Genomic DNA, 22,857 nt, shown 5'->3' with positions numbered 1-22,857 from the left:
AGAGAAGATGTTTGTCTAGGGAATGATTGGGTCATAAGGGAGAAGTTTATAAAGGAAGCTTAGGACAGTGCCTTGCTCATTTCTGGAAAACGCAAATGCTGGTATTAATCAACTACAGCAACTTGCTCTACTGTGGTCTTCCTCCAGGGTATTAAAATCCCAAGTGCTTTGTATGGAAAAGAAGACCCAATTAGAACAGGTAAGATGGTGGCTTGGCTTTGCCCGCTCTCCTGTTGAAGAGGCAGTACCCGAGGCTGTAGTTTATTATGTTATTCTGGTAATTTCTATAGGATTAGAAGAGAAGAGTTCATCAGTTTTATATGTCTGGGTTAAGCGTGTCCAGGGAGGGTTTACCTCGACTACATTGGCTTAAGAAGAAATCTGAGTTTGAAAGAAACCCAAGGGAAACCAAAATAATGGTACGTGAAGTGTTTTCCACTTTCCTCTGTATAAAGGAAATACAAAATTAAACTGGTATAACTGTGCATATTCTGAATCTTTTGTGGTGAGATGAAAGTCTCAGCGTATCTTAAAGCAGTCCTTAGTATGCTGCTTTTGTAAGTGGTGTTTCTCTGTTAAAATTAGTCTATAATCAAGTTGAACAGTTGGACAGAAAAGTTCATCTTCTCCTGCAGTCACAGAAAACCTTTAGCAGGCAGAGAATACAAATGTGTGCTCTTCAGAAGTCTCGGCTGTTGTACAGCCAGGGGAGTTACAACCTTTAAGACTTTCTTAAAAGTAAGTCAGCTTCTCCTGTAAAAGAGTGCATTCGTAATTTGATTTCAGTCTTAACACTTTTTTTTCCTTGTGTCATGTGGAATTTTTAGTTAGTACAGTTTTTCCCCATGAAAATGTCTACCAGAATTTGGGATTTTAAGCTACTACTCTGTAGTAGTAATTAAATATATGTATTACTCATTATTAAATATATATATATTACTGATTATATATGGATCCAAGTTTCAGAATATGATTAAAAAACCAGAGTCCTTCTGAGCAGAGGTGCTTGGAGGAAGCATTCGCCTTCCAGCACGCACGGAGAGGCACAGAACTGCCCAGGGTTTTGCAGGATGTCAGTAGACGAGAGATTAAAACCTGGGTGACTTATAACTCAGCTTGTTGTACAGCTTGCTGGTTTGTTACGGGTTTTTTTGTGCTGGCTGATCCTGCTCAGGCATTAAAAATATCCTATTCATTCTAACTCTGGTCTTTTATTTTAATCTGTTAGTTTAGTTATTATTTCTACAGACAGAATTCTTTTCATCCTTCTATGAAATCTCTATACAAATCAGGCTTGATTAATGCTTTTCCGTTAACTTAAACTTCTATAGCTAGCTCTGTAAAAGCCTAGAAATATAATTAAAACCTCCTGACAACCTCTGTGTTGTGGCAGTATTGAGTGCAATAACCTTAAAATCGTGATGAAAAATGCTGCATAGATGTAGCAAAGAAAGAAACAATCTTTTCTGATGTCAAATGAGATGTAAACCTCGGTGGAACGGAACCATTGTGATGAGACTTGGGAAAGTGTGTGCCATTTATTAGATTGAAAACAGATTTTTGTTGTCTTTTTTTGGTGTGGCGTGTTAGTCTGTTAATAGTAGGGCTGAGAAATGCCTCTTATCAGCAATAAAACATGGGAAAGGATGAAATGCTTTCAGTTGGATTGCGGAATATCCAACAGAAACTTGGAGATAGGTGCGGGGTTTTTTTCCTCTCTTTTGCTCTCAAAGCACACTAAGCTTAATGTTACTTGTTACTGCACTTCAAAGCTGATAAATAGCCGTGGTTTTGAATAGCTGGGGAAAAAAGGGGGTTATAATTTCCAAGTTCAAGAGAAGTACTTGTGTTTGTTTTCAGTTATATTAGTTGAAATATTGTTTGCTGTGTTTGTGGTTTAATTTGCAAATTAACCATCTTGAAACAAAGATTTCATTTATGTTCTAGTGTGGTTTCACTAGTTATTATTGTTTCTGTTATCTTGACTGTGCTGCCTTAGATCTGTGGTGGAAAGTTTTGCCTTATTTTTCTTTCCCTTTCCGCTGTGTGGTAGAAACAAGTTATCCAATGTTGTCAGCTCTTGTTTGATTACGCTTTCTTGGATTTTTTTATTTGTTTCTTTTTGTATTTTCTTTTTTTGTTTCCTCAGTTGAGCTTTATGTTAAAAACAACCTGTCATTTGATTTCGTTACTACTTGTGAGCATTAGGCATGGCTTATAGTTGCATTATCTTAATGTAGCCCTTTCTGTTCAGCAACCTTGTATGTATTCTTACCATACAGGAAATTGTTATGCAAAATGTGGCATGAACACAAACCTTATATTTGTGGTTGGCAAATACGGGGCGGGGAGAAGATAGAACAGTACTAGGAAGGTCATGAGATGTTAGTCTAATTAGCATGGTTTTGGCAGAGGAAAATTGTATCATGCTGATCTGAGAACTCTTTGAACTTGTCATTGTTGTGGACAAAAGAGGGGAAGAAAAAAGAATAAATTAGAGCTTTCAAAACGCCTGTGACAAGTTCTTATCCAAGAGGCAGTTGAACAAGCTGAGGGAGTCGTGGGATGAAAGTGAAAGGTTTGTTTGTGTAAAAGGCACAAGCAAAAAAAAAAAAAGGTTTTAATCTTGGCAAAGGTAAGCTCAAGAGTCTAGAAGCTGCACTTGAAGATACTCTCTAGTGATCAGGATAGCAGCTGGCTAGTAAGGTACTGACACTTTTATAGGTGACATAAGTAAGGAGCAAGAGCTTCTAATGCAAACCAAAACAGCCTGACTGATTGGACAGAACAAGGATGGTTTGGATTTTAATAAGTATAAAGCAATGTGTATAGAAAGAAAGAATGTAATCTGCCTGTGTCTTACAGAGCTTTACATGGATTCAGAAAGGGTGCCAGGCATCTCTGTGTCAGGTTGAAGGCAAGTCTCTGTGCAGTTGGGTTTTAGAGATAAGGTACTGTGGCATTATAGAAACTGTTGCTGCTGGTCTTTTCCAAGTGCAAAATTTAGGAAGTTTCAGGAATTGATTCCATGTGTATATGACTGCCAGGATTATTGATTGTGTAAGAACCTCTTGGAAGAGAAACTAAATGCTCTGGCCTGAAACCTAAGCTATCAGAGGGCAAGATGGGATCTAATACAGAGGACAGACTTGTATTTTGCACATTCTTGCATGTCTGAGATTGGTCATCAAAATCAGAGAAAATAGTTTTTATACTGGAAATTTTAACGTGGAAATCATGAAGTAGTCTGTAGCTTAAGCAGGTTGGATAAACCCACCAAACCCTGGTTTCCTACCCCAGGCAAGAGTAGTATTTTTCTAGATTAAAATTCATTTTTATAATTGGATAAATCCTCCAAATGTGTGTGCTGCTTTCTTCCTAGTACTTTTATTAAGTGAAGGAAGGGTGTTTTAAACTAGAACTTCATGCAGCTTTGCAGGTAAGAAGATATCAAGGTATTCGTGACTACTGCCTCTTTATGGATTGATGTGTGGTGGTATTTTGATAATTGAGAAGTAATAAATAGGTTTACAAATACTGCATATCACCTGGGAAGTGAGAGGGCGTAACATCAGAATAGCGCAACCTCTTGTGCGTGTTTGTCGTGACCATAACGGCTAAAGGCCAAGCAGGGTAAGTAAGAACATGTGGGTATACTTTATTGTAAGTTTTCAGTGAATCCTGTCTTGGTTTTGCCAAGGGAATTGTTTCCAGATTACAGGACTAAAAATGACCAAGTTACTTGGTTCCTCTGAAGAGGAACAAGTTGGCAGATACTGCTGCTAGTTTTGGTAAGCTCTGACAGGGCTGAAGATACTTTGAGGGGAAGATCTGCAGATGGGATTTGTTCTTTCTGTAATCCCCTCGGCAAAGCAGGCAGACATTTGGTTGGTAGGCTTATATTTAGGCTGTTAAGCAGTTGTATCAGGTGTCTTTGGGCTGTTCTGGTTGCTTTTTTTTAATATTAAAAAACCCTGGTATTTACAAAGTGTGTTTGGTCACCGGTTGCTGCTGGTGCTTCTGAGAAAAGTTTGTGATGTGAGTCTTAAGTCAGGTCTCCTAGTTAAATTGTGGGGATTTTTAATAAAGATGGGAATGTATCTGCTATGACAGAATCATGTGATTCTTGTTATTCCTCCAAAGCATTTGACAGAAGCCTGAAAGCTAGAAATTGTGCTCAGAACACCAATAGGGATCAGAATTAGAAATTATTTGGCTATTATGACATTACTTATACAAATCTTGTTCTGCATTCTTGCAGGAGGTATCTTAAGTATGTTCCTGTCTACTTCTCACAAGCCCTGTCTACATGCTGAAACTTTAATGTATCTTTTAGAGATTCCCCATGGTTCCTGTCTTTTTTGGAAATAAAGTACCATTATGGGTTAGCAATGTCAATCTTTAAACTTATTTATTAAGGCAATAGTTGAATGGATAAATGTAGAGGTAGGATTATTCTCTTGTCTTTTTCATTGATTTTGTTCAGTATAATACAGAAGGTTCTCTGGAGTGGTGTGGGTAGAACACTTGCTGCAACAGGAGAACATTCCTTTTGAATTTTTTATATACAGAAATGTACTTCTACCTGTCCAGGGGTCTCTATCTCTTGTGTTACCTTAGACAAAGCCTTTGTTTCTTGAGTGTCTGTCTTTACTAATTAGCTGAGGCAGTGTACCATGTTAACCATTGTGTACTGTTTCAAGGGTCTAGCTCTCTGCAGAACACTGCATGGTGTAATGCAGAGATGACTGCTTTCAAAATGACAAAAAAAAAATTCTCATTCCAATGCAGTGTGCAAATGCAAATGTTCCTGTTATTGAAACTGATGCATTTTTCTGCCAGTAAGCAAAACAGTAAAAATAATGTGGTGAAAGCTGCCCTTTCTCTGCTTGCATGTCTCTAAATGAAATTAACTTCCCTGCTGAAACCAAGATATTGATAGATAGCATGTTAATGTGATTAACTGGAAGTCAACACAGTGTTCATGTGTGGAGGTCTCTGAGGGGGGCAGAGTTCTTCCTTCGTATTCCTAAAGTGTGACCAAAGAACACTGAACTCTGTGGCATTCCAAAATGAATAATATCTGACTTACTTTGTTTAACTACGAATGCAAAATACGTAAAGATGACAATGTTAACTGGTGCAAAAAAGAAAGCAAGAAATGTATGAAAGTACTCTTACATTCTAGTGGGGAAAATGTAATTTAATGCTCTGTCACTTCTCATTGAGATTTATGCTTGCTTTCAGCACTTAAAGAATATTTATTTCACAAGTTAAAAAAACAAAACAAAATGTCAGGCAGCAGGAGCAAGGGCAGGCTGAAGGGAAGGCAAGCTGGGAGTCAAGGGTGACAACAAGGCAGGTAGGGACAGTACCCTCATTGGTAAGGACTCAGTCCTCCAGTACCTGCATGGGGCAAACAGGGTATATCTGATGACAGCAACCAGGTTCGGCCAACAGTCTGGGTCTCCAGGCAAGTCTATAGTGATGATCTCAGGTGAAGCAAGGAAGTCAAGTCAGTGCGTCATGGACTGGATCAGTGGGGTGCATGGCCAGGCACAGGCATGGCTGCAGCGTAGCTCAGGTGAGAACCAAGGACAAGTGCCTTAGTTTGAATGCAGCTCTTGAGTGAAGGTGAGGATGCCCCAGAAAGGGCTTCTCACACTTCTTTCTTACACAACTCTTCACAATGGTCTTTACTGGTCAGATTTGCCTTCAGGAATCCCAAGCATCTGAAACTAGTGGCAAAGTCTGGAGCAAAGAAGACACAACGTCATTAGAGCAGGATCAGCTTAGCAAACATTTAAACAAATTTGACACATGCAAGTCTGTGAGACCCAAGGAATACACCCACGAGTGCTGAGGTAGCTGGCCAAAGTCATTGCGTGACCAATCTTGATTGTCTCAGAAAGGTAATGATGGTTGGAGGAGGCTTCTGAAGATAGGAGTGACATTTGCTTTCTTCCAATCCTCAAGAAGGGCAAAAAGGACTATCCAGGGAATTACAAGTTGGTCAGCCTCATCTTCATCCTTGGGAAGGTGATTGAGCAAATAATCCTGTAAAGCATTGCTAAGCATACTAAGGGCAGGATGGTGATTGGAAGTAGTTGGCATGGATTTACGAAGGAAAAATCGTGCCTGACCAACCTGATAGCCTTCTACAACAAATTGACTAGGTTGTTGGATAAGGGGAGAGCAGTGAATATTGTTTATCTTGACTTCAGCAGGCTTTGGTCACTGTCTCCCATGACATCTGATGAAGTATGGACTAGATACGTAGACATTGTGGTGGACTGAAAACTAGCTGAACTGCCAGGCTTAAAGGATTGTGATCAGGGGCATGAAGTCCAGCTGGAGGCCAGTCACTAGTGGTGTATCCCAGAGGTTGATACTGGGGCCATCCTTGGAGGTACCCAAAATGTGACTGGACACAGCCCTGGGCCGCAGACTCTAGCTGACCCTACTTTGAGCAAAGGGGTTGGAGTAGTCAATGTCTAGAGGTGCCTTCCAACCTCAAGGATTCTGATTCTGTGATCAAGGGTTGCACAACTGCACAGTGTCAATGTTGGCCTTGATGACAGGCAGCTAAACTCCTCCAAGAGTGGTTTTTTTCCTGCAGTGTGTGTTTTTCCTACTTAATCTGTTCTTTCACAGACTACTGGATGACTGTTTTTTTATGGTGCAGGGAAAGGATTAATCTCAAAGTAGATTCTGAGCTTTGACATACCTACAGGACAAAGGTTGGCATCTGCGCTTGAAACAGTTTCACTCCAATGCTGTTCATTAGATACCCCAACTGTTAAAAACTACAGAAGCATGACATTGGCTAAATATCCTTGCTTTCTCAGCTCATGCGTTATCCTAGTTTCGTTTGTTCTTTTATCAAGAAAGTGGGCTGATGGATACAGTCATAGAGAAGGGATAGATAGAAACTGCCAGATAAATGTTTTCATTCTAATTAGTGACATAAAAGAATTGCAGACCATGCCATGCTAATCATTGTTATGAACTTCTTATTTAGGTTGAATTTGGTTGAAGCTTTTGTGGTGGATCCAGAACTACGTCAGTGCCTTCAAGAAGATCTCTTACGTCGCTTCCCAGATCTTAACCGACTGGCAAAGAAATTTCAGAGACAAGCAGCAAACTTACAGGACTGTTACCGAATGTATCAGGCTATTAATCAACTGCCTAATGTTGTACAAGCACTAGAAAAGCATGAAGGTAATGCTACCCCTGTCTATTTTCAATGTTTTATAATACATTGATGATGCAAAGAAATAGTGTGTAGATTTCCAAAGATTACTTTTTTCCTGCGTACTTTTGTTGCAGGCATAAAGCTTAAAGACATTTGAATTTGAAATGAGCTGAAATTCTGAAATGCCAATCAGATACTTAAAAATAAACATAGCCAAATCTTTACACAAAAAAGCATTCCAATTAGTGTGTAGCTGAAATGCTTGAACTGTTGGGTGATGGTCTGTGATCTTTGACGTCGACTTGTCTCTAAGAATTCTTGAGCAGTTGTGTGTGTATTATGATCTTACAAACAAGATACTGTTCATACAATATTGTTGTGTCCCTTTTGAAGACACTTTGCACTCTGGGTTGTAATTAAACAGAAAAAAACAGTTTAAGCGTTATCGGTATAATTTGAATGGCTTTTTTACTTCTTTTAAAATCGTAATGCTCCTGTATTTGATAAGAGTAACGTGGCAGGGTTTCTTCTGATCTTCAGTAGTAGGAAGCTCAATGCTATGACAAGCAAGTGTAGAAAATAAAGGTTGCTATTTCTTTTCCTTTTCTCTGTGTTACCAAGAAAATGCAGAATAAGATAGTGTCAGCATAACAGGGGGGTGATTCAATACAGCAATAGCGGTCCTAGCCTGTCAGAAAGCATATTTTGGTAGAAGCCCATTAATTTGTTTGAAAATCTCTTTGCATAAAGCAAGCCCCAAAGCCTTGAAGAGAAATAATTTTTGAAATGGTATGGTTACAAAAATTTCTTCCCTATATTTGAGTAGACAGTAATATTACCCAGTATCTTACACTTTTCTTTAGTTTTATGACTTCAAGTAATGAAACTTATCTTCTAAAATATTAATCTTAAAATAAATTAATTTTTGGTTGCTGGCTGTGTTATTTCCAAAAGCAGTTAAGATCTAAAACTGAGAAGGAACTGGCAGATACAACTTTTTTTTTTTTTTTTTTTTTTTTAAAAAAAAAAGAGCTGTGCCACACTTTAGCTGCCTCAGTCATGTCCCTTTGGCTTTTGCTTTTCCAGACAGACTTTGCTTGGTTTTGCCTTGGCATGGAGCTCTTGGATTTCCACCTTAAACTGAGGTATTAGTTCAAAATGCTCGCTTCCAGTCTTTACTTCTTTTTCTGTAGTTGTCATTCGAATCAACAGAGTTTCTCTATCATAACGTTGGGGTGGGAAAACAATTCCATTTTTACAAGTTTTGAGGAGCAAGCTGTGTAAGGCAAGCTGCTAAGCTCACCATATGGAAAAATTAATAGACTGCAAAAGGTTCTTACACGTGAATCAGTCGGCCTTAGGGCATTCATGAGCAGTATATCTAAGATAATTTAAAATAGGTGAAATGTGTTACTTTGGTTTTTCTTTGTACTTGTACACCCTTGTTTAAAGTACAAGAATGGCCTGGTAATTTTGAATGTATGTGACTGATTCAGACTGGATCTGATTGTTTTCCTGTTTAAGACTGTACAAAATCTCTTGACTCTTTTCAAGAGATGGAAAGTCAGAAAGATTTTTGACAATTCTGAGTATCTGCCAGTTTCAGAACTTACTTTTTTCGTGAATGGCTGTGGGGAGATAGAGCAACTACACCATGAAGTGATCAGCAGTGATTGCCTTTCTCTCAAAGGCAAGGGAGATGCTTGCTTTTATGGATGTTGAAAGCTGAGGAGAGGGAGTAATGAGTGAAGATTACTTTTTTATTTTTTAGACATAAGAAACCTGCATAAGACGGGAAAGGACTCTGAGTCATCAAATCGTTTTGCTCTTGCTGGCAAAAGGGAGCAGTTGTTCATTACTCAAACTGCTGGGGCATAAAATCTAGGTACTTATAAGTTGTCTGTCTTCAAGAAGCTTCTGAAGCATCTTCCTTCCCATCTCAGATTGATAGTCTTTATTTTAAGCCTGTAAATATGCAGGATACAGGATATGCTGCGTTCCAGGTGTATTTTTACCATGTCGTATACAGTGGCTTGAATGCCTCCTTTCTGCTTTTGGAAATACCTCTTATTGCATGTTCCAGTACTGTTCCATGATTGTTGCACTGGTGTGTTATAACCATGTGGTGATTGAACTTGGCTGTTTTCCCGCCCTTTGTCACTTCCAGCTGATTATTCCCCTACTCATAGTGGAAATTCGTTTATCTATCAATGTGTCATCTTACTCACTGTTAAATTTTATTTCATTTCTATTAGCCCAGTTTTCAAGGTCAGTTAGTTATGTTCCTGATTTATTTTGTTCCAATTTAATCTACTGGTATCTTCCACACTGTATATATTAGTGAATTTTATAAGCAGCCTTCTTTTGTGCATTAATATTATTAATTCACACATCTTAAAAAGATAAATGCTTGTATGAGACCTGGAGGAACTGTGTTGCTGATGTCCTTCCAGCTCATTCATCTTTTGCAAGTTGGTGTTGTCCTCTTTATCTGCCTTCTGATCATTGTATTAATCATGAATCTTGCAACTTAGCATCCCATGTGACACTGTACTGAATGCCTTAGAAGAGCCCAGGTTAGGTCTACAGATTTCCCTTCATCTTAGGCAGTCAGTTATCTTAGACAGATGTTGTGCTATACAGGTATGATCCGCCTCTAGTAAACCCGTACTGTATTTTATCCCAATTTCCATTTTGCTCTTTGTTCTTTCCTCACCATTTTTTCCAAGACCTTTTGTACCATCAAAATGGCTGGTTTAAGTGCATTTACTCATCGAGATTTGTCTGTTTTCCCTCGATAGAAATGTGTCAGTTTTCATACTTCTGTTTGCTACCAAACTAACTATGTAAATGTTTCAAGTTTGAAGATTAGTGCTTGATTTTACTTTCTATACAACGTTTTAAACCGTCTTAGTAGGAAAGTCTTTAATGCATGTAATAAACACTTACCTGTGCTTCAGTAAGTAAATTATGATTTAAATTAAACACTGTACCTGGGAGCAGATAGGCTTTGTGATCAATACGCATCTCTGCTTTTGACGGTACATAAGTCTATTATTCTTTCTCTCAATGGTTAGCTTACATGCTAATAGTGTTGAGTAGGTGCAAGAGGGGTTTTTTCCCATGCATCTTTTGTATGAGTTTATGAATGCAGGTGCAAGACAGGCTGGAATTTAATTTAGAATTTTTCAGTGGTGTTTCTTGCTCATATTCTCTTAATGCCAAGTGTTATGCTTTTAAGAAAAGCATACACATACAACTTTTATAAATCCTCAGTATTCAGTGACTCCACTATTTTACTTCAAGTGGTGGACACTGAATATGAAGTTGGATTGAAAGTGTAAATCAGTTTTGCAATGTATCAGTTTGAACCATATCATAAATATATGTAAATACTTTAGTATTTTATTTACTTCATAATTAATATTTTCTAATTTTTGAATGTGACATCTTCCTATGGTGACTGAAGATGTTCTCTTCAAACTTAAATAATGAAATGGTGTTACGAAACTCTTTCTTACTCCTTTCCAGAAAAGAAAGTGTAATGCTGCTTTTAACTCAAGCACAATCATTTTTCATTAGTTCAAGAATACTGAAGATCATTTCATTGTGTGTGCCGTGCACTGTCAGCTGGTGCACTGGGAACTGCTAAGTCCACTCTGAAGAATGGACGAGAAACTTCTTTTCTGCTCTTCAGTCTCTTCCTTCTTTACTGCCTCCTTTTATTTTTAGGTTAGTTTAGATGTGTCTTCTTACAGGAGGGAAAAAGACAGAAAGCAAGCAAGAGCTTTGGAATAAAAAGCAAGCTGTACTTTATTTCAGATCTCTCTTAGTTTTGAAGATTTTTAGTCAGGAGAAGACTCCATTTTTACAAGTTCAATAATCTCTCAACAGCAAGGTTTTTTCACTGTTAATAGATACTAATCAGTTAAGAGCTTTAACACGAAAAGCTTGGGGGAGTGCAGAAGCAAAAAGGCACAGGAGGAAAAGGAAACAAACCAACCTTTTTCTTTCTACTTGAGTTACAGTGTGGAGAGAATAGAATTCCCTTGGGTAATCATGTCCTGACTGTGTGACTTTTATAAATTTGTACGGAAATTTTTCTTAGGAAAGATTAGGACTTTGTCCCTAGTCTGGTAAGAAATCGTGAGGCTCTGGAATAGCCAGAGCTTAATTCTGTGTTTCTCTGTTAATGTGCAAAGCCTTGCCTGTAAACATCAGAGGCAAATATTGTAATTCTGTACATAATCCAACAACTATAAGATCATAGTATTGGATTCTTTCTGAGGCATTTTGTGTAAATCATGTAGTCAATAATGCTAATCTTTCTGTGATTAAATCATAACTTGAAGTGGCTGCAAAGATGTAAACATTCATTTACTGACAGAGTGTTTTCACAGCTGGCTGCTGGATAGGTGCTTATTCATAGGTGAATAAGCACCTATGAATAAGGTGCCTGAAGAAAATACTTCTTTCACAAAATTGGCAGTATCTGTGCATGCCAAATTAACTGTGAACTGCGTTTTGCATTCGATGCTTACAGTGTTCTATGGACTTCAACCAATATGTGTGCTATGCAGTTATACTTGGTGCTACAGAGTATCTGTGCTAACAAAATATGTTGGAGAAGACTAATGTAATTTTGGCGACTTCCTGATTAAGTGGAAAGACCAGTGACTACAAAGATCTGGTTAGAGTAGATGGTCTTTTTTTAAGGAAAACAAAACCAAAAACCATACACCTCAATTTCTATTTATGTCCATATTGTAACCTACCAAATATACCCAATTTTTTGTAATTTTGAATTAAGAAAAATTAAAAACTCTGAATGTGGATGATGACACTTCCACTTTTTATACTTTTTACTAAAGCCATTTCAACTTTTTATGTGTGAGAAGAGGTAATGTTCAGATAGCAGGTTTGCTTTCAAACTGTTGTTTGTCTGCAGTTTTACTCATAGTAGAAGGGAATTAATACCACCAGATAGGAACAAAGATGACAGAATAGGTCAGGCTTTATCAGAATATAAATTGGATAATGCTAATTTTAGAGAAAGATATGCACGTGTCAGTGAAATAATCATAACCAATCTTAATAAAAATTAACCAGCTATATAGTTGTGCTGTTTATCTTGGATAACTGAATTCTGGTAAAGTTGTGGGGGTTTGTGAATGATAATTTTTCTTGTTTGTTCTTAACAGGAGCTCACCAGATGTTGTTGTTGGCAGTGTTTATAACACCTCTTAATGATATCTACTCTGACTTCTCAAAGTTTCTGGAGATGATAGAAACAACATTGGACATGGATAAGGTATGGGCTGGTGTGTGGGAGGGGGTTTACTTATTGAACTTTGCAATCTGCTCTACACTAAATTTAATTGATCATCTATATTAAGTAGTTAGTGATAGTTCAGCCGTGGAATATATGAAGACTGTTATTAGTATAGCAGTTGCATATCAAGAGGATATTCACCCACTAGCTGAAATTATCTAGCCAATGAAAAAATGCTTTGAGTACATGGATGCTGTGGATCTGAAACTATTTTTTAAAAACCTCATCATCATTTTGTCACTTTTCTGCTTCTTCATATTTTCAAAGTTACTGTGATATGTCTCAAATCTAGAATGTAGCCAGAGTATGTTTTACATACTTCTCTGCTTCTATAAAGTTCATTAGACTTGGTTGTATTTAGTGGGATTAAGTCTTCATAACTAAGTTTGCCTCTTTGAAAAATGATTGATCTAGGTATAAAGACATACTTTACTTTCCAGTGTAAAGACATTTCTCACTAGAGAGAAAACTGCTACAATTATCTTAGCCTTGCATCTACACTTGCTTATAAAATATTACTGATGATAGGACTATGCTTACAAGGGACAACTGGCATTTTTTTCAGAGGAAAAATTGGCCAAACAAAGCTGAAAGGAACATTCCTGTTCCTTAAACCTGTAGCGGAAAGGAGAAGGGATGAGTATAAATGACTGATTTATCGTTGTTTAACATTGAACACTAGGGGACAGGCAAAAACATGAACCGTTGCTTAACTGGGTGAAACAATGCTAATGTTTTTAGTGAATTTTGTACATCATTTTTTCCCATGTGTTGGGTCTGGCTGAGATAGAGTTCATTTTCCCCATGGCAGCCCTCATAGTGCTGTGCTTTGTATTGGTAGCTAGAAAGGTGGTGTTACTGGCTGAGCAGTGCTGGCACAGCATCAAGGCTGTCTCTCCAACATTTCCCCCCCTCCCCGGTAGCTGAGGGTGGGCAAGATCTTGGGAGGGGACATAGCCAGAACAGCTGACCCAAACTGACCAAAGGGATATCCATACCATATGATGTCTGCTCAGCAATAAAAGCTAAGAGAAAGGAGGAGGAAGTGGGGGCATTCATTATTTACGACATTTGTCTCTTCGAGCAACCGCTGTGTGTACTGAAGCCCTGCTTGCCGGGAAGTGGCTGGACATCGCCTGCTGATGGGAAGTGGAGAATAAATCTTTTGTTTTCCTTTGCTTCCACGTATGGCCTTTGCTTTTGCTTTATTAAACTGCCTTTATCTTGACCCATGAGATTTTTTTCTTTTTTTTCGATCTTACTTTCTCTGCCCAGTCGTGCTGAGGAGGGGAGTGATAGAGCAGCTTGGTGGCACCTGGTGTCCAGCCAAGGTCAACCCGCCACATCCCATTATATTTGTTCGAGAATTGGTGAGGTGCATTTTGAAATGCCCATGCTTGGTTAGAAATGTATTTAATGTTCCTTTCTCAATAAGATGTTTCAGTCATTTTGGAAAACTTGGGAGGCTTTTAGGATTGTCATAAGTGTCAGTCTCAGCTGACTGTAGAAATATGAGATCTACCTAACCATGTGCTAGGCACGGTAGTGAGGGCAAGGTGTTGAACTTTTGAAAACTGCAATGGCTTTAAAATTTTGAACTTGCATATTTTTCTCCAAATGCAGAAGCACCGCTTTTTATTTCTTGGTATTGTGTATGCATTCATCAACTGCGTTTTACTGTTTAAGGAAAGACTGTTTGATTGACATGTTGCTGTAATTTATGATATATGCTAATGAAGAAATTTATAGCTTTGTACTAGTTACAGACCATCTGTTGATGCAGTTTGTATGCCCTGGGACTCTGGTTTCTTTAAAACTAACAGCTGTTCTAAGCCTTCACCCTTCATAGTCCAGCTCTTCAAATTTCTTTTCAGCTTCTACTTTAAAAATGTTTTGTTGTCCTTCTAAACAGAATAACAAGTCAGTTATTTTTAATCAAGTCCCACAGAATCCGCTCTGTTGGATTTGGTTTTTTTTCCCCTTCAAGATACTGGAAAATGGCTATAGATAAGCCAACACTGGCTTTACCAGAAGAATAAGCCTTGTCTGTCTGAGTGTTAAAACTTGAACTTTGACTTGAAATTCCTCTTAGATTTTTAGGGAGTTCAAACAAAATACCCAGCTCTATTCTGAGTGTGATTGAAGGACAGGTTGTCATAGCAACTAAATTATGTCAATAATCCATTCTAATATAAAAAGAACCATCTGAGTTCAAAAAGTGTGGGATGTGGTTATTCATTTACCTAGCTGTAATAAAAGTTGAGAAACTGTCACTTCCATTCCTGTCTTCCACGGAATCATAAGGGGCCTTCAAAAAACCACGTACTACAACCTCCCCCTCTAGTCAGGGCAACTTTAAAGTTTGTTAGCACTTTTGGAATATAGTGTTTTGGTTTGAGTATTAAGAGCACAGCCCTTTACAGAAGGACTTGTTTTTCAGATTAGCTAGCTAGCTCAACATAGTCCCGCAGTCTGCAAATTATTTGCTGTCACCTCATTCATTTGAGCACCCCTTGGAAATGTGATGCACTTGGGTCTTACTTCATGTAAGTAAACATATGCAGGTATGAAAATGTTGTCAGTGCTGTGATGTTAGTCTGCTACATTGAGTATTTTATACTTTGAACATTCATTTCAGAGCTCTGAGCAAAAACTTACGCTAAAAAAGTGCAGTGTGTTTAGTAGAACAAAAGGGAATGTCTAGTTGCTGCTTATCCATATCGCGTTAAGGGATTTGCTTTCATTATAACCCTTCACGTGACTCTTGCCAGTAAAAGGTTATATATAGAGTGCAGGTGGCAGCAAGAGTGTTCAGACCAGTCTGTGGTGTGTCTGTTGCGTTCCTTAATCTCTGAAGCAAACTTAACATTTGTATTTAATGCAGTACTGAGTTGTAATTTAGACTTAAGTGCATTTCAGCGATCAATATGTCGGTGAAATGTCACAATGATGAGTATTTTTATTCTTCTTTTGGGGAGATGAGAGGGGAGTGAATTGAGTTCACTGGTATTTCCTTCCATTTTTCTGGTGAGGTGTAGCCTTGCTGGACCATAACTGGTGGTAGATTCATTAGGTACAGAGCACCAAGAACTCAAATACCACATTCCTGTTAATGCTTGTCCTGCCAGATTGTTGGCCAAGTTCACACTGAGGGCTGTGGAAGAGGAAAAAAAGCAAAAGTTTTCTTTAAGTGACTTACCTAATTGTATCTAAGATTGTATCTGCTGTAGGAGGAGCACAGCTTGGGAAGAACGTTAGAGGGTAATATAGTTGTGGGTGCCTGATGTTTTTATATATTAATTAGAAGCACACGTTTTTAGTAAACCATAATCATTTTGCTTCCTTAGCAGTTTAGCTGAACTTTTAATTTAATTTTAAAATGTTTTCTATTCACTTGATCGCACTTGGCTTTCACTTGGAGAGTGTGGTCAGATGGAGCGGTTCTGTTTGTCACCTTGCTGTGGGTTACTTCATGAGGCCTGAGTGAGGGAGGAGCTGTCCTATAATAGTTGGGGTGGGTAATGCTGTCTTCAAACCTGGATCTTGCACATTTTTAAACTCAGATTTTCAGGCTGAGGTAATGGGATATAGGCTGCTAGATGTCCTAAAGATTTGGTGTCTACCCCTGGAAAAGCCACCGGGCACTTACCCTGGGGCTGGAGTGCCTGATCTGCTGCGAACCGGTTCTTGAACTGCTGCAGTCCCTAACCCAGGCTATTGATGTAAATGGAAACTGAAGTAATTTTACTTTAATGCTCCTGTCCCAAAACTTCACAGCAGTTTAGGATTTATTTCCTGCACACTAGCAGTCTCTGGGTTCATTTGACATCACAGGTCTCTTGGAGCTGTAACGGAGTTGGCAACAAGCACCTGAAAACTAACTCCATGCCCATGACTGCTGGACTGAGCGGTGGGTAAGGCAGTACCATAGCCTTTTTGCGCATGATAAGCTCTAGCGACATATGGATCTTTGCTTGCAGTGAAATGAAAGCTTGCCTGCAGCGAGGAGGCCCTGAAGGGTGGAAGTGCAGGGCGCGGCTTTGGTTCTGGTCAGCCTCTCTGACATGGCAGCCTGGGTGAAGGCTGGAACCGACAGCCAGACCGGGTGCCCTGCTGGGGCTGCCGGAGCTTTATGGGCCCTTGGGAATGTTACCTTCCTTCTCCTGAGGTTATGGGATTTCTGCAGTTTATTCCAGGCTTCAAATAGTTCTTTGAAGCTGTGAAACAAAATAACTTTTCAGTTGACTGTCAACCTTGGTTGTCTCAGGAAGCCAGCCATGACAGGGGCTGGCGTGCGTGGCGTTTGCATCCCAGCCTTTTCCAGTTTCTGTTTCAGATCCAGGATCTGCCCTACAAAACCAGGAATGGTCTTTTCTGCTGTATGCTCTGTCATAAACATTCATTGCTGTTCTTTTAGCAGAATTATTAAGGGATGGGAGGGGCAGGCCTATCAACAGGGATGTAACAGGGAATGAATTTGTTCATACCCCTTTCTTAACGCCTCCAAGTTTCAAGATAGTCCTCTAAAATCTCATAATCCGTTATTTTGTGGTGTCCACATCTCTGGATAAGCAACTGGAGAACTTTGCCACTGCAGTGTATTTGCACACCATACAACTGGAACCAAAATGGCAGGCTGAGAGTAATGCCTTGCAGTGCTGGTAATTGCACAGAGAAAATAAGCAGCAACGCTTCAGTTTTCCATCGTGCAACTTCTATGGAAGATCAAATTATCTGTTGGGAGAAGGTCATTCTCAGAATAAAGTAGCAATGCTTTGAATATACAGTATGCTATGCGGTTTCTTCATATGATAATTTACTTGTCCCCCCCCATTCCAAATTCAAAATGTATAAGCCCTGTGGCTTTCATCTCCAGATTGCATTCCCAGGTCTTTGTTCCAAGTTGCTGCAAAACCTCGGAGTCTTCAGTCTAATGCTTTTACAATTTTTTTGATGCACTGCAGATTTGAAATGCTTCTTGTGCTTAGTAGAACAAGATGTATGTGGTGGTTCTTCCAGTTATAGTTCCTGTTGCTCAGTGCTTTCTGGAGTGATAGTTTTATTGTCTAGGAAGGAATAAAGGAACTGTGGTCCTCATTTTCCTCTTCTCCTTCCTCCTCTTGCTAACGTATACTTGTGGGTAAAAGTGAAGTTGCATGTAAAGCACCATCTAGTTTCGGTGTGTGTTGCAAAGTATTAGCAGCTGCTTTGTGTACAACTTTGCAGATAATTCCCAGTTAGGGGAAGCTCCATGAAAGTGTTGTTTTGGTTTGGTTTTTTTAACTTAATTAGACTAAATATATTACTAATATGAAAGCCAGTGCTTAGTTTCCACATTGGACAACAGTGCTAATATTTTGTTGATTGTAAAAGTTTGTATATTAAAAATCGAATTTCTTCTATTTAGCAGTTACAAGTTGTGCTTGCGAATTAAACTTGGGGCTTGTAAGGTCATCAGAAACACAGACCTGGCAGTGGAAGCATGGGGAAGAGAGAAGATGAAATACAACTTACTTCATCTGTGCCTCTGAAAATGTTTAGCTTGGAAGGAAATGTGTATACTTTCAACTCAAAATAACTGAGTTGAAATTGGGTAGTATTTTTGGTGATATTATGTTGGCTCCTTCTGTAACCTCTTGAGTGTGTTTTGGGCAGGAATTACTGTTTCAGAAACTTCTATTTCCAAAGACTTCTTGTTTTGAAATGCCCCATCCTTTTACGCTCTGTCTTGATTAGCTGCGTAAGTCCACGCTAGCATACAGATTATGTACATAACAATTTCATTTCCTCTGACTTCCCTTTTTTCCTGCCTACTGCTCAGTTATTTGTATGCAAATAAATGTGCAGATGACTCCATTTCAAAGTAGAGGAGTCTGTTAAATTGGTATATTTTGCTTGTATAAAGTATATTATTTGAGAAAACAAGTGTTTGAGGTATACTTGTTTCGTAGTTGAATCAGACACCAATTATCACAAACAGCATTGCGTTACAAAATTATATATATATAAAAAATAAATTGATGATTAAGTAAATTCATTTCACTGTGTATGATCAGGGAGGTGATTCTTTTTTTTTTTTTTACTGCCTATATCCATATGAATTTTTTCTTATTATTTTTCCCTAGGTGGAGAATCATGAATTTCTTGTCAAGGCTTCTTTTGATCCTAATTTGACAGAATTAAGAGAGAAGATGAATGAACTGGAAGAAAAAATGCAGTCCTTTTTAAAGAGCGCAGCCAAAGAACTAGGTAGGGTATGAAACTGCTTTTGATTCTTACCTCCTTTGTAAAATGTTTTGAGATCAAGTGATGAAAACTGGTATGGAGGAGTTAAGGAGTTTGTATTATTTTATTACTAGCTTTGGGTGACTATAGTTGTCACAGTACAATCTGTTGAAAATGGAGTGATTTTTGGTTTATAACTTGGCCTTTTGTTTTTTTTAAGGATGGCATTCCAGAATGTTTCAGAAATTATTATGTATGTTGCAAGATACTGCAGAATTCATTTTGTAGAACTATAACTCATATAACTCTTGGCTGAGCCTAGTTCTATTTTACATCCTTTGTGGATATGCATTGAAACTGCTTCCCCTGCCCTCCCCCCCCGTCCCCGCATTCTCCTGAGTGTCCATTCAGGACATGCTAGTTTTCTTTTGAAGTTATTTGCAAAATGTAATGTGTAAGCAAATGAGACATTTAAATTATTGATTATCCTATGCAAAAAATTCCATGTGCAGCTGATGAATTGGGCATTCAAAGAGCAACTTAAAAAAAATCATTTTTTAATGCAAATATGGCAAGGAAAACTGACAACACCATAGTTATTTTAGGTTACACCTTTAAGGACTTGCATATTTTTTAGTCTGGATTTTTTTTTAGTGTAAACAAGATACCTGGATGAAAAGAAGGAAAGACAAGATTGTGTAGGGATGGAATGAGAAATCTCACCAGCCGAAGTATGCGTTGGTAAAAGGATCACAAGACTACAGGTGCTGTGCTTACAGCAGCAATATAGAATGTCCTTGCAGTGTGCTATGAACTTTTTTCACATTTCTGGAGAATATGTAGCAATACAATAATTGTGAACCTGACTTGAATACGCAGTTTGAGAGCACAACAAAGTAAGAGCAGAGAATGAATCAGTAAACTTCTGTTAGGTCTGGGTATTTCTCATACCTGTACGGAACCAAAGCAAGTATACTGAATAGTGTATCTAAGGGAGGCTACATCATACAAACTGGGGATTAGTGAGCAGAAATAGCACAGGCTGCAGGATTTTTGATAATACAGTTGTTTTCTTTTTTTTTCTTTTCATGTAAAAGGTTTGGAAGCTGGGAAAAGTATCAAACTGGAGACAAATTCGCAGTTTGGACATCACTTCCGAATAACTTGCAAGGAGGAAAAAGTTCTCCGTAACAATTCAAGATATGGAATAGTTGATACACAGAAGAATGGTGTGAAATTTACTAACAGGTATGAGATCATCTTGGTAGTTTTTCAAGCCTGTTGTGAAAGAAACAAAATTGTTCCTTTCTTTATAATTATGCCGATAAACTGTTTTTTACATCTTGAACAGCTGAATTTTCACCTTTTTAATTGGCTCACAGATTGAGATATTGAGCAAGACTGGCATAAGGGAGGAGTAGTCATACAGTTTCTGTTAAAAGCTGCATTCCCCATTTACTTTGCCAACTGTTAGCTATTTTTGGTCCTTTGACTTGGGCTAATTTCTCTGTTTTAGCTGCAGCTAGTAGCGTAATTGCATTCACTGTGAGTGTTTATACAGACACTTTCACAAGCTGCAATAGGAAAAGAGCTATTTATCATCACCAAATATGACATGCAGCAGTTTTGTTGATTACCTTTTCTGTGTTCCAAATCACGCTGTAATTTCCGTCGGTCCTATGTATTGGACTTCGCTTCTATGGCTCTATAGATTAAGCTATTTAAAAATTTCAGTCTCCAAGCTAATTGCATTGATGCTGTTTCAGTGTCTCCTTGTCTGGACAGCAGTTCTGTCACAGGTCAGCGAAGCAAAAAGTCTATACTTTTTGTTGAATTTTTAGCTCTTCTAGAGCATTTTAGAAGGAGCAAGGGCTACCTCGTCATCAGGTGTCTCTCTTTCTATACTTCATTTATTTTTACACAGAGCGAACAAAGTAGAAAGTTGCATATGCAGAATCAAGTAATGCTTAGGTTGAAGGCGATCTCTTGAGGTTAACTGGCCTAACTCCCCACTCAAAGCAGAGCCACCTTGGAAATTAGATCCTATCTCAAAGTTAGATGAGATAGCTCAAGGCCTTCCCCAGGGGCCCATCCTCCAAGCATCCTTCAGAACACTTGTGGTGGAGCACAAGTTCCAGTGCTGAACCACTCTTTGTGAAAACTTTCCTAATGAGATCTAATGAGAATTTTCGTTGCAGAAGCTTGGGTTTTTAGTATCTTATTCTTTTGCTGTGCACCTCCAAGAAGAGTCTGGTGCCTCTCCTCTCCAGGCTGACTTCAGATTCTCTCAGCCTGGGCAGGCATCTCTCTAAGCCTCTCCTTGTATGCCATGTGCTCCAGCTCCAAATCTTTGTGCTGGCCATCTGCTCCAGGTTCGGTGTCTCTCTTACACGGGAGACAGCACCACAGATGTGGTCTCACGAGTGCTGAACAGAGGGGAAGAATCACTTCCTTCGACCTGCTGGCTACATCTTGCTAGTGCAGCCAATATGGGCTTGGCCTTCTCTGCCTCAGGGGCACACTGCTGGCTCGTGTTCAGCTTCTTGTCCACTGGGTCCCTCAACTCTTTCATGAATAGCTGTTTTACAGCCATTTGGACCCTAGTCTGTACTGTTGCATGGAGTTACTTCATCCCAGGTGCAGGACTTTGCATTTGCCTGTGTTGAAATTCTTGTCCACTTATTTCTCTAGTCTGTAGATAATGCAATGAATGGCAGCCCTGTCCTCCAGTGTACTGACAGCTCCCCTTAATGTGGTGGTGTTCACAACCTTGCTGAGAGTACCTTTGAGAGTGCACTCAGTCCCGTCATTCAGGTTGTTAATAAAGGCATAAATAGTATCTGCCCTAAGAAATGCTGCTAATAATCAGCCACTAACTGGATTTCAGCTTCCTGACGAGTTCCTCCTTGTCTGTCAGTGGCAGGTCCAGGAGAAAACTAGTCTTTAAGTCACCTGCTTGTGTTATATATGGAAGGGTAAGAATAGCAGAGATTAATACATCATACAGTCTGTTTCAGACAAACCATGCTGCTATCACTTTATGTGTAACAGTTCCTGTTGGAGTTAGCATCAGAGAATTGAGTTTATTGACAGAGATCTTGATTGACAGATACGTATGAGGAGCACTGCCTACAGGGCAAGGTTGGTTTCAAGCCAGTGCTATTACTGATAGTGACTGTTTCTGGTAATTGCTCACTTTCATAGTAATAAATCCTTTGCTTTGAAAAGGAGGGCAAAGGAGGGTTGGTTCACACCAACCAATATGTTGATGTATTTTGCACCAATTTACTTAGGTGAACAAAGTGTAAACCTTAATTGCATTTTGGTTTAACATTTACTCAGAGGATATTTTTTCAAAACATCCCTGAAATTTAAAACAGCTTTTTTTGGTTCTAAAAGTGTTATGAATCTAAACGTAATGATGAAATTAGGCTTTTCTGTAACTGAGAAGATGGTACTTAGAACCTCTACAGTAAGTGTTATCTGCTAGTTTACCTTGGGGAAGAAGCCCGTGGATCACTAATAAAACAGACTTCTCTGTGCTTAGTTAAGTTATAGTTGCTTCTGTAGATCGTACTCGAAGCACAAGGCTAACTTCTGCTTATAGTGTGGGTGCACTACTTGGGTGTGTTTCATATTCAGTCCTGCACACTCTGCTCCATGTTTGGAGACAAGCTTGAGAAGAATAAACACTTGTTTAAACTCTCTCTGGATTTCAACTTACCTTATTTTGAAGCCTAGAACCTGTTCTTACTGACAGTAGTTCACTGAGGTTTTTACTAAATGAAAGTCAATGCCTTCAGCTCTGATAAGCCTGTTGTAGGATTCTGGGCTAATTACACAGTTGCTTAGCAGCAATTCTCCTCTGCCAGTTCTATAACGTGCCACATCTTGTTGCAAAATAGCCAGAAATTCAGCTTTAAGAGCAAGTCCTTATCACATAGCATGTCTGTAACAAACCACCACTAAGATTTTTAACAATGATGTGTTCAGAGATGCTAGAATTCCTGGTTTGGCCCTTATGGGTGATCTTCAACGTGGAATTAATCTTACTGATACCCTGGTGTGGATGAATTGTAGATTAGTTGCTTTGTGCTGAACCTTG

At 38.8% G+C, this 22,857-nt stretch overlaps 1 protein-coding gene across 1 annotated transcript in view; it reads left to right on the top strand.

The window, feature by feature from the left end:
* MSH2 (mutS homolog 2) overlaps positions 1 to 22,857 on the top strand; it is a gene marked incomplete at its 5' end in the record, with an annotated part of 52,230 nt that overhangs the window by 17,670 nt on the left and 11,703 nt on the right. Inside the window, 4 exons of the mRNA XM_009587856.1 lie at positions 7,022 to 7,221; positions 12,397 to 12,506; positions 18,653 to 18,776; positions 19,850 to 20,000. Of these exons, the coding sequence (XP_009586151.1) occupies positions 7,022 to 7,221; positions 12,397 to 12,506; positions 18,653 to 18,776; positions 19,850 to 20,000 (585 nt within the window). The remainder of the gene's footprint in view (positions 1 to 7,021; positions 7,222 to 12,396; positions 12,507 to 18,652; positions 18,777 to 19,849; positions 20,001 to 22,857) is intronic.

This window comes from Fulmarus glacialis, unplaced genomic scaffold (genome assembly GCF_000690835.1).
Source record: "Fulmarus glacialis isolate BGI_N327 unplaced genomic scaffold, ASM69083v1 scaffold10951, whole genome shotgun sequence".
Classification (NCBI taxonomy): Eukaryota; Metazoa; Chordata; class Aves; order Procellariiformes; family Procellariidae; genus Fulmarus; species Fulmarus glacialis.
This window is presented reverse-complemented; position numbering and strand designations above follow the sequence as displayed.